The sequence below is a fragment of the Dipodomys merriami genome, unplaced genomic scaffold (assembly GCF_024711535.1).
Source record: "Dipodomys merriami isolate MVZ:Mamm:240054 unplaced genomic scaffold, mDipMer1.0.p SCAF_192, whole genome shotgun sequence".
NCBI lineage: Eukaryota > Metazoa > Chordata > Mammalia > Rodentia > Heteromyidae > Dipodomys > Dipodomys merriami.
In genome coordinates this window covers 376,290-390,979 of record NW_027203293.1, presented here as the reverse complement: position 1 = coordinate 390,979, position 14,690 = coordinate 376,290, and the positions used below count along the sequence as shown (strand labels likewise).

The following is a 14,690-nucleotide window of genomic DNA, read 5'->3' as shown; positions in this document are numbered from 1 at the left end:
AGCATGAGCCACCATGCATGGCTTCTTCAGTTCCTTTATGAATAGTCATTTTTTCAATAGTTTTTTTTTTTTTTTTTTTTTTTTATGCCTGGGTGGTAATGAACTGCATCTTTTTTTTTTTTTTTTTTGTGAGTCACGGGGCCTGAACTCTGGGCCTGGGCGCTGTCCCTCAGCTCTTCAGCTCAAGGCTAGCGCTCTACCACTTGAGCCACAGCGCCACTTCCGGCTTTTTTCTTTTTGCTTATGTGTGCTGAGGAATTGAACCCAGAGCCTCATGCATGCAAGGCAAGCGCTCTACCACTGAGCCACCTTCCCAGCCCCGAACTGCATCTTTTTACTTACATTACTGTATTGCTGGCACATCATTGTGCCCATTTAAAAAAAAAAATTGGTTGTGATGGGCCCTCACACACATTTTGTCTAGAAAGATATCAAACCATGATCCTTCTTATTTTTACCTCTGGTGTAGCTAGGATTTACAGTCATGAATCACCATGCTTAGCAAATTTCCTTTCCTTTGAATGATTGCATAGTATAGGATGTGTGACATTAAAAATGCTGTGACTTTTTTTTTTTTTTTTTTTTTTGCTGCTGCTTCTTTCATGGAGAGGTGGATCAAATTCCCTCCCCTTGGATCTGGCTCCCAGTGACTTTATAGTCACTCGATTCATGCTAGGGGGAGCAGGCTCAGAGACCCTGTGAAGATGTTGCATTCCCCAGCTGTCCAGCGGTAGCCGTCGGAGTCATTTCAGCCATGGCACCTCACTGTGAGAGGAGACAGGCCTCGCCCCTTGGGGATTCCTGTCCCACAAAAAGATGCAAAGTTATACTTGGGTTCACTGTGTTTGTGCAGTCACAGATATCAGGAACTACGAGTCACTGCTCCAGTTCTTCAACGTTGGAGTTTTAGATTGTTGACAGCTATTTGCTACTACTATCTGATATACGTCTGAAAAAAATTCTCTAGAGTGTTCCCACAAACTAGTTTTCTGGGAGGAAAGTTCTTGGATGTTGGAGATGTCATGCTCTTGGTTTTGACCTAAGCGGTGGACGGCCAACGTGACACTCACTCCTGCGAGCAGAAGCCCCCGACCCGCAAAGCCCTCTGCGGGCCGAACGGACTTCCTGCGAGTTGTCAATCACCCGAGCAACACGTAACAATAAAGTTATTGTTGTTGTGGGAGAGACTTCCGGTAGGGGCATTTCTATTTCCGTCTGAGTCAGTCTCCTGGACCTTCTTCTTCGGTATCTCAACCGGAAATATTTGTACCCCGTTTAAAGCCACGTCTGTGCCGGTTTAGGTCCCACCCCCCACGCCGTAGGAGCGTTTCCGGGGTCAGGCCACTCCGGCCCGCCCCGCCCCGCAGCTGCCGCGGTGCTGGAAGCCTCGGTTCTCCCGGAAGTGGCCTGGGTCTCTCGGTCGGGGTCGCCTCCGCCGTGTGCTGCAGCTGCCGCGGGCCGCGGGGGCGATGGCGGGGGCGGGAGCGATGGCGGAGGCGGCGCTGCTCCCGCCGCCCGAGGCTGCGGCCGAGCGCGACACTCGGGAAAAGCTGGCCCTGTGGGACGGGAGACCCGACAGTACGGCGCCGCTGACCGACCGGCAGACGGACTCGGTGCTGGAGCTGAAGGCAGCGGCGGAAAACCCGCCGGTGCCGGCCCAGGTGAGGGCATGGGTGGAGCGGGCTGGGGACGAGCGGCCCCGGCAGCGACCTGGCCCCCCTCCGCGCCAGGTCTCCGTCCACTCGCCGGCCGCCGTGGCAGGTTCGGGGCGGGCGGAGGTGGCGGGAGCTCGGGCCGCGGGCCTCGTGTCCCCCGCTGTCAGCCTGGCCCCGTGGGCCCCGCGACCCCACCTTCCCCGCGGAGCGTGGCGCTGGCGTCCGGGGGCAGCGTCCGGACGCGCCCGGCTCTCCCGGCGGCGTGGGACGGCGTGGGACGGTTGGCCCGCAGCCTGGCTTCAGGCATCCTGCTCCGGGTCTTCTTCCTGTCTGCTGCCCGCAGCGTCTCCCAGCAGGGGCTCGGCAGCCGCGGAGCTGGGCGGCCGCACGCTCGGGTCGGGAGGACCAGGCGCGGTGGGGACCAGATCTCGGTCCTGCGTGGCGCTTCCTCCCGTGGGATGTCGAGCGCTCGTGATAGTCACAGTGTGGGTTCTGGGAGGTCGTTGAGTTAACCCGTGGCAACGCGGTTCAAGTTTTCTTTGCAAGTGGAACCAGGACATTATTAACTGATGTTTGATGTCCTCCTTTTCAGCCGCTGGGATGCGATGCATGTTTCTTGCACATGTAATTCAGTTCAACTAGTGAAAAAGGCAAAAAGTATGTTTTACGAGTTGTTGGATGTTTAATAACCTTTCTAGCTTTGAGGGCCAGGTGCAGGAGCATTATTTTATTGGGGGGGGGTTGGTCCGGTCGTGGGGCCTGAACTCTGGGCCTGGGCACTGTCCCTCAGCTCTTCAGCTCAAGGCTAGCACTCTACCACTTGAGCCACAGCACCACTTCCGGCTTTTTTTTTTTTTTTTGCTTATGTGGTGCTGAGGAATCGAACCCAGGGCCTCAGGCATGCAAGGCAAGCGCTTTACCACTGAGCCACCGTCCCAGCCCAGGACCATTATTTTATAAGCAAAGGTAGTGTTAGGATTGAAAGCCTTCTTTTTTTATACAATCTAGAATTTAGGTCCAAGTGTAGATTGGAATTTAGCCTTCACTTTTGTCTGCCCTCACCCTTCAGAGGTTTGGTTTGATTTGAAAGTTCTCGCCTTTACTGTTGTGTATCTTCACCTTTACTGCTGTGTGCACTGTCATAAAAGCAGGTATTCGTCCTTGCCTGTGACTATTTATCTCTAGGATATTGAGCAGGAAGTAGACCTTAAGTAGATAAATAAGGAAGCAAGGGAACATTTCTAAATCTTCCTCTGTCACTTAAGGTCTTTTGTGTTCTGGAAATAGAGGTTTTTTTTTTTTTTTTTTTTTTTTTTTTGTCGGTCATGGGGCTTGAACTCTGGGCCTGAGCGCTGTCCCTCAGCTCTTCAACTCAAGGCGAGCACTCTACCACTTGAGCTACAGCGCCACTTCCGGTTTTCTGGTGGTTTATTGGAGATAGGAGTCTCACGGTCTCTCCTGCCCGGGCTGGCTTTGAACCGCGATCCTCAGATCTCAGCCTCCTGAGTAGCTAGGATTACAGGCGTGAGCCACCAGCGCCCGGCAGGTTTTTTGTTTTATTTGTGGTGTTGGGGATGGAACCCAGGACCCTGTGCATGTTAGGCAAGTGCCTTAACGTTGAGCTATATTTCAGTCTGTTTATAATCGGTTTTGTTCATTGCTGTAGCAGGATGCCCTGGGTTTGTAGCACACTGGGAAAGGGACTTATTCTACAAGAGCATTTGTATTTATTATGTTGGGTTATTTAAGTTTTTATTCTGAGTATGTAATCAATTGGGAGTGAAGTAAACTTATTAATCACATGCTCACTCACTCTTAGCTAAGAATTTGAGATAGTAGAAAGATGAGAAACTAGCTTCATAGAGGGATATAATTATGAGGATTATGCAGATGTACTGAAAAGAACAAGAAGGCACATTTAGAGATCCATGAGATTAAAAAAATAAGAGAAGAGAAGGGAAGATCTACAAGGGGAGGAGATGCTTTACTAAGGAAGTTTAGAGTGAAAATTGGTGAGGGCTGGAAATGTGGCTTAGTGGTAGAGTGCTTGCTAGCATGTATGAAGCCCTGGGTTTGATTCCTCAGTACCATATAAACAGGAAAAGCCAGAAGTGGTGCTGTGACTCAAGTGGAGAGTGTTATCCTTGAGCAAAAGAAGCTCAGGGACAGTACCCAGACCTGAGTTCAAGCCCCAAGACTGGCGAAGAAGAAGAAAGAAAAAAGAAAACTGGTGATGGAGGGCAAGAAGCCAGCCTTGAAAGGACTAAAGAAATAGCATTCTAGCTAGAGGAAAAAGATTTGCAAGGTCACGGATAGGAATGTGCTTCAACAAGTTCAAGTCTTCAGTGAGGGGCTTCTGGTTCATGCAGCTTTGGTATTGTATTCCTGTGAGAAGGAAATATCTTGTTATTTTCTGACTCTGGAGTCTGAGGAGAATGTTCTCATTGCTATTCAGCTCTTTGCAGTGCTCATTTCCTTCAGTAAAGTATTTGTGTCTGATGGGGAAGATTTTGGAATGATTTTTCTATCCCTTTTGCCACACTTTTGATGTGGAAAGAAGAATGCCTCAGTTTTCATTGTGCTCAACCAGTATATTTCCAAAGACAACACTTTTCTGCAGTGTTTCACATAACATAGTGTTTACATAACATAAATTACTTCCTGAACAGTTGGAACTGGGCAGGTTAGTAAAATAGCAAGTGGGCAGCTTCAGGCTCAGTAAATATCAACTTTAGAAAATAGCTTTCTCAGCAGGCGCCAGTGGCTCATGCCTGTAATCCTAGCTACTCAGGAGGCTGAGATCTGAGGATTGCTGTTCAAAGCCAGCCTGGGAAGCAAAATCCATGAGACTCTTATCTCCAATAAAACCACCAGAAAACTGGAAGTGAAACTGTGGCTCAAGTGGTAGAGTGCTATCCTTGAGCAGAAGAGCTCAGGGACAGTGGCCAAGTCTAGAGTTAAGCCCTACAACTGACAAAAAAAAAAGAAAAAAAAAAAGAAGAAAAAAGAAAATAACTTTCTCATTTATAAAGAACCAGTCATTATCTTGTAAAGGTGTGCTTTTTTTCCTTAAGAAGTTAAACTTTTTTTTTAAATATCAAAGACTTTGGTAGACTAGCTTTTTTTTCCCTTGCTGAGTTTAGAATTCTTTCTTAAAATTTCAATTATTTATTTTTTTTCCTCTTCAAATGGTTGTACAAGGGAGCAGTATATCTTTTTTTTTTTTTTTTTTTTTTTTTGCTGGTCGTGGGCCTGAACTCTGGGCCTGTGCGCTGTCCCTCAGCTCTTCAGCTCAAGGCTTGCACTCTACTACTTGAGCCACAGTGCCACTTCCAGCTTTTTCCATTTATGTGGTGCTGAGGAGTCGAACCCAGGGCCTCATGTATGCAAGCCAAGCACTCTACCACTGAGCCACCTTCCCAGCCCCAAAGGGAGCAGTATATCTTGATCAGAATCATCCCTTCCATCTTTCTCCCCCTCCCACCAACTCCTTTCCTCACCAGTTACATCAAGTAACTGAGAAAGCTATTTTCTAAAGTTTATAGCATTATGATATTTGGTAGTAAAATAATGTGCCTTGAAATAATTTACTCTTAGAGCTTTTTTTTTTTTTTTTTTTTTTGTAGGTGGTGTGATTGTAGATGCAATATTTAGCTTCTGGAAGGCTTTGTTGTCTCCTGTATAAAATGGGGACCTATATGATGGGGAGTTGTGAGAATTAAATGTAGTCGAGTATGTAAAATGCACATGCCCAGTAATTTCCTATATTACACTGCTCATGGGCTTTCCTTCAGATGATGTAGGCCTTTAAGGCCTACATGAGAGTGCCATGATCCTGATCCCAGACTGGTATATGTGTCAGACCAAAGCGGAGGTGCCGTGAAGAGGTTCTGAGACTTCTATCTATACCTCTTCAGTGACTTGCTTAGCTGAAGTAATACCAGGTTTCAATTAGGAAATGAATTGATCACATAGATTATAAAAGTGATTTTTCCTGTTCAGAATTCTGCAAGAAGTAAAGCTTGGGAGAGGAAGATATGTTTGTCTTTGCCTGGACCTGCTGACCTGTGGAGCTTTGCCTGGATGGTTTCTTGTAATTATTATTTAGTGTGCGCATAAGCTCTACAATACTTCTCCAGCACTACTAAGCAAGGTCTGTGTTCTTGTCTGTCTATTAGTAACTGGTTATTCCAATGGAAGTCAGGACAGTGGGAGTGAGCTAGAGGTATTGAGTCACCCATTCAGAACTGAATGAGCCATCAGAGCAAGGCAAGTTTGTGATACCACCACACTTCCTCTTGAATTGTCACTTTATTCCAGGTCTTTTGAGAAAAGATAGTGGGGCAGATGTACCTAATAGTGAAACCAGGTTTTTAGACTGTTTAGCCCTGTATGCCAGATAGAGACCTGGTGAATATCACAAAAAGGAGATGTTACATGGCAGCCAAAGAAGATAGCACTCAGACCATCTTCAGACATCTTCACTTGTCTTGAGTGAAACAGACATTTGTGTTAAATAGGGAGAATTTTTCATTAGGGGCAGAGGGTATGCATTATTAAAGTAGTCCCAAGCAAAGCCACAGGTATGTTTAGAGGTAGTCAGAAGTGGCATTAGGTGGTCCCACAGTCCACTGTCTCACAATTGCCCAGGTGGGATTCAGAAGTTGAAGGGAGCAGAAACAAGTCATTCATTGCTACAGCAGGTGGTCTACCCTGAGCTTTTGGCTGCTCTCTTTGGGGCAGCGTTACCATTTGCTACACAAGATAAGAAGATAGGCTTTGCTAGTCACAAATTGCTTCAATCTGTGGTAAATCCTGTTCTTCTTGGAGGTGATTGCAAAGAGATTGCAGAGAGAATGGCTCAGATCAAAGGGCAGAAATGCAAAGTTGGGGACTGGGTACCCAGGTTTTATCCTGCTTTTAGTTAATTCATGGGCTTCCCCAAAGCAGCTTTTAAGTTGTTTCTTTTCTTTTTTTTTTTTTTTTTTTGGGTCCGGTTGTTGGACCTGAACTCTGGGCCTGGGCGCTGTCCCTCAGCTCTTCAGCTCAAGGCGAGCGCTCTACCACTTGAGCCACAGTGCCACTTCCGGCTTTTTGCTTATGTGGTGCTGAGGAATCGAACCCAGGGCCTCATGCATGCAAGGCAAGCACTCTGCCACTGGGCCACCTTCCCAGCCCCTTAAGTTGTTTCTTAAATGGGACCATTTTCTTCCGCATGTTTGTGTTCTCTCTCTCTCTCTCTCTCTCTCTCTCTCTCTCTCTCTCTCTCTCTCTCTCTCTCTCTCTCTCTCTCTCTCTTCTCTGTCTCTTTTCCAGTCCTGGGGCTTGATCTCAGGGCTTGAGCTCTGTCCCTGAGCTTCTTTTGCTCAAGGCTAGCTCTACCATTTGAGCCACAGCTCCACTTCTGGCTTCTTCGGTGTATGTGTATGTGGTACTGAGGAGTAGAACCTAGGGCTTCATGCATGGTAGTCAAGCACTCTACCACTGAGCCACATTCCCAGCCCCCATTTTCTCTTATGTTATTAACAAGCATCTTATTTTGTTACTTTAAAATACCATTTTTTTGAAATGTTTGCCTGATAGCTTCTTTTTTGTGCTTGATTTGAGGGAAATAACCTTGTATTTGGAAGAGTAAGGGATCAGGAAGCCTTCTCCTGTTTCTGGTGTTTACCTTTTTTATGATAGAAAGGTAATTAGTATTTGTACTTGAAGTAATGAAATCAAGTATTTGATAAATTCAAATAACATTACTTATAACATCTAGATTGCAGAATATGAAGATTGGATTATCTATAACAGCCTCTCAAGTATCCTGAGAGAGGAGGGGGAGGGGTGTGTGTGTGTGTTCTGGGGCTTGAACTCATGGCTGGCTATCCCTTAGCATTTTTTGCTCAAGGTTAGTACTCTACCATTTGCGCCACAGCTCCACTTCTGGCTTTTTGCTGGTTAATTGGAAATAAGAGTTTCACAGACATTTCTGCCTGGGCTTCCAACTGTGATCCTCAGATCTCAGCTTCCTGAGTATAGGTATGAACTATCAGTGCCTGCTAGAGATTGTATTTTCCCCTCTCCCCAAAGTGAATCTTCTGTGCTCTCAAGTTGGCAGTTTGCTGCCTTCTTTTTTCAGTGGCCTGTGCTTTCTGTTGGTGCCCTATTTTCCCCTCTTCCTAGACTGTACTGCATTACACCCTCACTCATGGACATCCAGTGAAAGTCCATCTTCCTCAGATGCCATAGGTATTTTAAAGCTGCACACTTATTCTGAAACCTCAGTTCAGATGGACTTAAGAATATTTATGATGTTGTAGATTATTTAGCTTACTTTTTGTTAGGCTGCAACCAACACTCTTAGCTCACTTCATCCTTTAGGAATGTTCTTCAAATGTGAGCCTGATGTATAATCCTTTTCCCCTCTAGATATTGCATAACAATGTTGATATAATTTTGTAATTTAATTTTGCTATGACTTTTTTTTTTTTTTTTTTTTGGCCAGTTGCGGTCCTGAACTCTGGGCCTGAGCGCTGTCTCTCAGCTCTTCAGCTCAAGGCTAGTGCTCTATCACTTGAGCCATAGTGCCACTTCCAGCTCTTTCTGCTTATGTGGTCCTGAGGAATTGAACCTAGGGCTTTATGCATGCAAGGCAAGCATTCTACCACTGAGCCACCTTCCCAGCTCATGCTATGACTTCTTATAGAACTAAATTTTACCTTTTTTTTTTTAAACTCAGGGTCTGGGTGCTGTCCCTGAGCTCCTTTTACTCAAGTCTAGCACTTTACCACTTGGGCCATAGCACCACTTGTAGTTTTTATTTTATTTTTTATTGTGAAAATACTGTAGAGGGGTTACAATTACATGGGCAAGACAATGAGTATACCTCTTATCAAGCATTGTAGCCTCCTTCTTTGTTTCCCCTTCCCATCCCTTCCCATCCTCCCTCCCCCAATCCTCCTCCCCCCACCAAAGTTGTAAAGTTCATTTTCGACATAAACCACTTGTAGTTTTTGAGTGGGACTTTTCTGTCCAGGCTGGCTTTGAACCATGATCCTCAGATCTTAGCCTCCTGAGTAGCTATAGTAGGATCACAGGTGTGAGCCACCGGTGCCTGGCTAAAATTTACTAATAATGCACTATTGTAAAGGTAACTTAGTGACTAGTCTGTTCCCGATAAACAGTATGCATTTAGATTTATAAAATTATTAATTAAATTGCTGAAAACAGGATTAATAAAAACATTACTGGTAGCAGTAGCTCAAATTTATTGATCTATTATTACCGTGTAGCAGGTTTTAGGCTTAGTGCTTTACATGCTGCATTGCCTGTGGTGGACAATATTCCTTCCTTACAAAGACAGTCCTTGTTGGTAATTGGGGTGGTTCCATAGGGCAAGAGTAGATCCTGTTTAACATCACACAGCTCCCTCTGTCCTCCAGAACCCTCAGTGACAGCACACAGTTGCTATGACACTTTATACTCAACATAGATTCTCACTGGGTTTGAGAAATTTAATTCTTGCTGGGGCACACTCCTTTTATACTCAGGGATTATATTACCGTTTGGAAGAGTTTGTACAAATAAGTGATGCCCTAATAAGACATATTTACCTACATCCTCCAGTGGAAAGAATGTCAAGGACCTCCCTGATCACATTCTGTCTACAGCTTTCTATCACTTCCAAGAAGCCAGTTTTCTCACAACTTTTTTTTTCTGCCTTGCCCTTCACAGTAATTTCATGATACAGATACTGTATCTGTATCAGATAAAGGGAAGACATTGAGGTTCTTAGAAGCATTAAGTAATTTTCCCACTTTGACACAGCTTGTAAGAGCAGTTTGCAAATCAGGCTGCCTCTAAGTGTACTTTACCATGCTTTAGGTATAACTTCATTAGAACCCATATTAAAGGGTCATGTTTCTATATTAGTAATGCATTTTGCATCTAGTTTTTTTAAGCTTTGAAGAGAAAATATTTCTTTCAGATGAAACATCTGTGTTTAGAAAAACAGACAGGAAGTAATTTCTTAAGGTCTTGTATTATGACAGAGCTGGAATTGAATCTAAAAAAGAAGCAGTTGCTTCTCTCTCTTTCTCTCCCTCCCTCCCTCCCTCCCTCCCTCCCTCCCTTCCTTCCTTCCTTCCTTCCTTCCTTTTGTCAGTTGTGGGGCTTGAACTCTGGGCCTGGGCACTGTTTTTCAGCTCAAGGCTAGTGCTCTAGCCACAGTGCCACTTCTGGTTTTCTGGTGGTTTATTGGTGATGAGTCATGGACTTTCCTGCCTGGACTGGCTTTGAACCACAGTCCTCAGATCTCAGCCTTTTGAGTAGCTAGGATTACAGGCATAGACCTCTAGTGCCTGGCTGCTTTGTCCTTTCTATTAGGTCTAAAAGCAGCTTGTATATAGGACTTTATTCAGGTAAGTTAATACCTGAGCTATCTGGGCCAGCCTGATCATGATCCTCTTGAGCATTTGTTTAGCAGTTCTTGCAGAGAAGCATAGCTACTTGTATACCTCTGACTGAAAAGTAGTCCTCCTTTATGTCTGTCCTCTTCGACTGAGTGCACAGTGGTGGAGCAGTGAGGGAGAGGGGAGACACCCTCCTAGTCATCCAGATCAGCTCAGTAACCCTCATGGTCAATGAAGTGACAAATATCACAGTCAGATTGCCTTCAGATCTCACAATATTCTTATTTATGCTTTGTATAGCTGGAATGACACACGTGGTTGAGATGGGGATGGGGTGGGAGGGGGAAATCACAAACTTTTTTTCCCATTCTGGCCTTGAACTCTGGCCTTGATCAGATCTTTCTAAGCCACCATGTTCAGTTTCTAACTATGTTTAGTAGTGGAGAACTGGAAGGCACTAAGAGGTAATGTTGGAAAACTGAGGTCTTGTCCTTGGAGCTCTCCTGAAATTGATAGGAGCCTTTCCATTCTGGTGTAATTTCAAAATCTGTAGTGAGAGTGTAGGTGAGATGTATCAGTGGACAGAAATGATAGGAAAAAGTAGATTTTATTGGCTAACATTTGGGTGTGGTTGGTCAGGCTTTTGTGTTAAATCTTGGAAGAGCAAGCTACTTTTAACAGCTTTTTCTGTTAGTTCACAAGAGATTCAAGTGAGAAAATGTGTGGTTGAGTACAGATTTACTAGCTAACTCAGAATCACACCTTACTAATCACCCAATGGGATATTGGTGGTGCTGTCCCTGAGATTTTTATTTTGCTCTAGGCTGGTGCTGTGTGAGCCACAGCTCTACTTCCAGCTTTTTGGTGGTTAATCAGAGGTAAGAGTCTCATTAACTTTCCTGCCCCAGGCTGGCTTTGAGCCTCTAACCTGAACCCAGATCTCAAATCTCAGCCCCTAGCTAGGTTTTTAGGCTTGAGCCACCAGTATCTGACTATGTTTACACTTTGAGAGTAGCATTTAACATGTATAAATGGCATTTATTAATCTCATATCCTTTTATCTTTAAAAGCAACTGAGATGCAAAACATCTTGAATTAAATTCAGAGAACTTTGAAGTTGCTTAAATATCTTTCTTTTTTCAAGCTTCCAATGGATGACTTGTGCAGTTTAACATCCCAATTGCTGTCCACTGAGCCAGCTGCAGTAGTGCCTGAGTCTACAGAAGATATTCTCTTGAAAGGCTTCACTTCCTTAGAAATGGGAGATGAAAGAATTGAGACTGCACAGCAGGTAAATGAATGTACCTTTGTTTTTTTGGCCTGATCTGGGACTTGAACTCAGGGCCTGGGCATTGTCCTTGAGCCTCTTTGTTCTAAGGGCTAGTGCTCTGCCACTTGAGCCAAAGCACCATTTTGGACTTTTTCTGAGTAGTTTATTAGAGATAAGAGTGTCGCAGACTTTCCTGCCCTATCTGGCTTTGAACTGCAATCTTAGCTCCCTGACTAGCTAGGATTACAGGCACAAGCCACCATGTACCTGGCTAAAATTTATTTTCTTAATTGTTATTTATATAAGAGGGGTTACCAATTGCATAAATTGGGTAATGAGTGCATTTTTTTTTTTTAACCACTCCTGGGGCTTGAACTCAGGGTCTGGGTACTGACCCTGAGCTTCTTTTTCTTAAGGTAAGCACTCTCTACCACTCGATCCACAGTACCACTTCTGGCCTTTTCTGTTTATGTGGTACTGAGTGTGTGCTAGGCAAGCACTCTACCACTAAGCCACATTCCCAGCCTGAGTGCATTTCTTTTTAGACAATGTCAGTCCTTCCTTCGCCTCTCCCAGTTTTTCCTTTCTATCCCTACTCACAAATGTATAGTTCATTTTCAACACAATGAATGTCTAGTGACTACTACTGCTGCATTTATTCACCCTATATCTTCTATTTCTGTGCCCCTCTCTTGCCTTCCCAAAGACAGATAGAGGAACAAACAGTACAAACAGAAGAGAAAACATCAAAGAAAAACTTCTTGTTTCTATTTCCTGGAGTTCTTTTTAATATGTATTAATTATTCTATATGATCAGGTGCACATGGTCATAGTGACTGTTTGTTTTAAGTCAATCTAATGCACAGTCATATTGGCAGTAAAAGTTAAGATATTCTAATGTGTATACTGTAAGATTGATTGGTTGATTGTGTGTGTGTGTGTGTGTGTGTGTGTGTGTGTGAGAGAGAGAGAGAGAGAGAGAGAGAGAGAGAGAGAGAGAAAGAGAGAGAGAGAGAGAGAGAGAGAGAGACTGAGGTTTTTAAACTCAGGACTTCAATCTTCCTAAGCAAATTCTCTGCCATTTGAGCAAACCCCCAAACCCTTGCCCCTTTTGCCTTCTTACCTATTAGGTAGAATCTTGATCTGTGGATTCATCTAGAATAACTCATGTGCCTAATCTTATGTAACATAAGATCTTTATGAGAATTAAATGGGCTGATGCTTGTCGATGTGGTGTGTGGCAGGCAACACACACTAAGTGCTCTCTAAATGATAGTCAAGCTACATGCAGACCTTCGTATCCTTGGCACTGACTTTTGTTTTTTAAAATTATACATTTATTTTTATTGTACAGAGGGGTTTCAGTTCAACTTGTCAGTTTATACTTGACATTGACTTCTACTTCAGAATTGGACAAGGAATCTTACCATGTCTGAAATGAAAATGAAATCTCCTATATTAAATTTGCATGACTCTCTAAAAGGTTAAAAAAGATGAATTGAGTTACCATTTTTTATATGTCAGCTAGGTGAATTTTGACAAGTGTATACTGGTATAACTGCCACTATCAAGTAATAATACATTTTTATCATCACCTAAACCTCCTTTATGCTTGCCTAAGTTAAACCCCTCCCAAGTAATGGGATTACAAGTATGTCTCACCATGCTCAACTCTGCATATTTTAAATCATGGATATTTTCCATAACACTGGTGTGGTAGGGCTAGATTCAGACTAATGTTAAAGGCCATGTTCTTTGTTCTTTTTGTATAAGAAGGTTTCATTGCGACATTTCCACACTAAACAATGGGCTGGGATCAGCCTTACCTCCTCTCTTACTTTCCCTTAACCCTTTCCCCCCATTTAAAAACAATTTCAACCATGGTCATCCTTATTCACAATCTTTTTAGCCCTTCCTCTTTTGTGTGCTTGTTTTACTTTTCTGTCATTCTTTTTTTTAAATGTGTGTTCTACCAAAGGGTTTTTACTGTGTCAGATGTGGATATATTACATTGTGCAAATCTAGAATGCTGCTTTTTCCCTGTCCTCTCTGTTATTCGGTAGATGTCATTGATATTCCTTATGCTATCCTCATACATAATTGCAATGTATTTCAAAATCATTCATCCTCCATCTTTCTTTTCTTTCCTTGAATGCCCCTCAGTTTCTTAACATTCCATGTTCTTAAATGTCTATAATATTATTTTTGAGTTTATATTTTTATATTTCTTATTAGATAATAATATTTGTCTAAAGCCCTATTCTATTCATATTGGTGGCAAGCTAGTAAGTAATATTAGCTTGTTACTTGGGGAAAACATTTTTTTATATATTGTTTCTTTAATGCTGTTCCTTACTTGTCTTTGGAAATGACCAATATTTTTAAAATTCTTTTCTTAGAATATAGTATTGTATATGTATTATATATGCTTAAACCCAATTCTTGATGAGTGAACCTAAAAAATACAATTTAGGTAGTACTTACCATTTGATTCATAGTTTAGCATGTAGTCACTTTCCATCTTACCTTTTTTAATTTGGTTGATAACAGTACTCTTTTTTTCCAGTTTTTCTCATGGTTTGCAAAGCTGCAAACTCAGATGGATCAGGATGAAGGAACTAAATATAGGTATGTGTGGCTCTTATATTTGTTAGCTATTTAAATTTTAGTCATCTCAACATTTCTTACTCTGTATCTTTAAATAAAGTTGCAAAGAATTTTTTTTTTTTTTTTTTGGGTCTGGTTGTGGGCCTGAACTCTGGGCCTGGGCGCTGTCCTTAAGCTCTTCAGCTCAAGGCTAGCGCTCTCCTGCTTGAGCTTCCGCCTTTTTTTTTTTTTTCCTGCTTTTGTGGTGCTGAGGAATTGAACCCAGGGCCTCCTGCATGCAAGGCAAGCATTCTACCACTGAGCCACTTTCCCAGCCCGCAAAGAAGTTTTTAACAGCTATATTTTTCTTTGAGTAGCCAGAGAAAGGATTTTGTTCATTATAATTGCCATTAGAAGTTATGCTATTGTTTTTTCTTTTTAAAGGACTGCGTTCAGGTAGGTGTTTTAAAGGCATCCTGACAAGTGTGTTGGCTTTTTAAAGAGAAGCATCTGCAAAAGACTAAGGATGGCATCCAGATTGAGAACTATGTATTCCATTGTGTGTCCTGATAACATGGGAAAAAGGGACCCTGTATAGTTTCTGGCTGATTTTGGGACTGTAGGTTCTACATTCATTCTCAACATTTATTGATACCTTTTATTGTGTAGACACTGTTAGGCTCTTTGATATGTGATTTCAAATGAGATCATAGTATCTATGTGAGGGAAGGTATTACTAATTCCAGTTTTATAAATGTCCACACAAAGGCCTGGAAATAG

The 14,690-nt window shown here is 43.1% G+C and overlaps 1 protein-coding gene across 1 annotated transcript in view; it reads left to right on the top strand.

Annotated features, from left to right (window-relative positions):
• The first annotated feature begins 1,275 nt into the window (after positions 1 to 1,275).
• Cog3 (component of oligomeric golgi complex 3) overlaps positions 1,276 to 14,690 on the top strand; it is a 60,347-nt gene continuing 46,932 nt past the window's right edge. Inside the window, exons 1-3 of the mRNA XM_070028436.1 lie at positions 1,276 to 1,661; positions 11,199 to 11,345; positions 13,891 to 13,952. Coding sequence (XP_069884537.1) covers positions 1,470 to 1,661; positions 11,199 to 11,345; positions 13,891 to 13,952 — 401 coding nt within the window. The 5' untranslated portion in view covers positions 1,276 to 1,469. The remainder of the gene's footprint in view (positions 1,662 to 11,198; positions 11,346 to 13,890; positions 13,953 to 14,690) is intronic.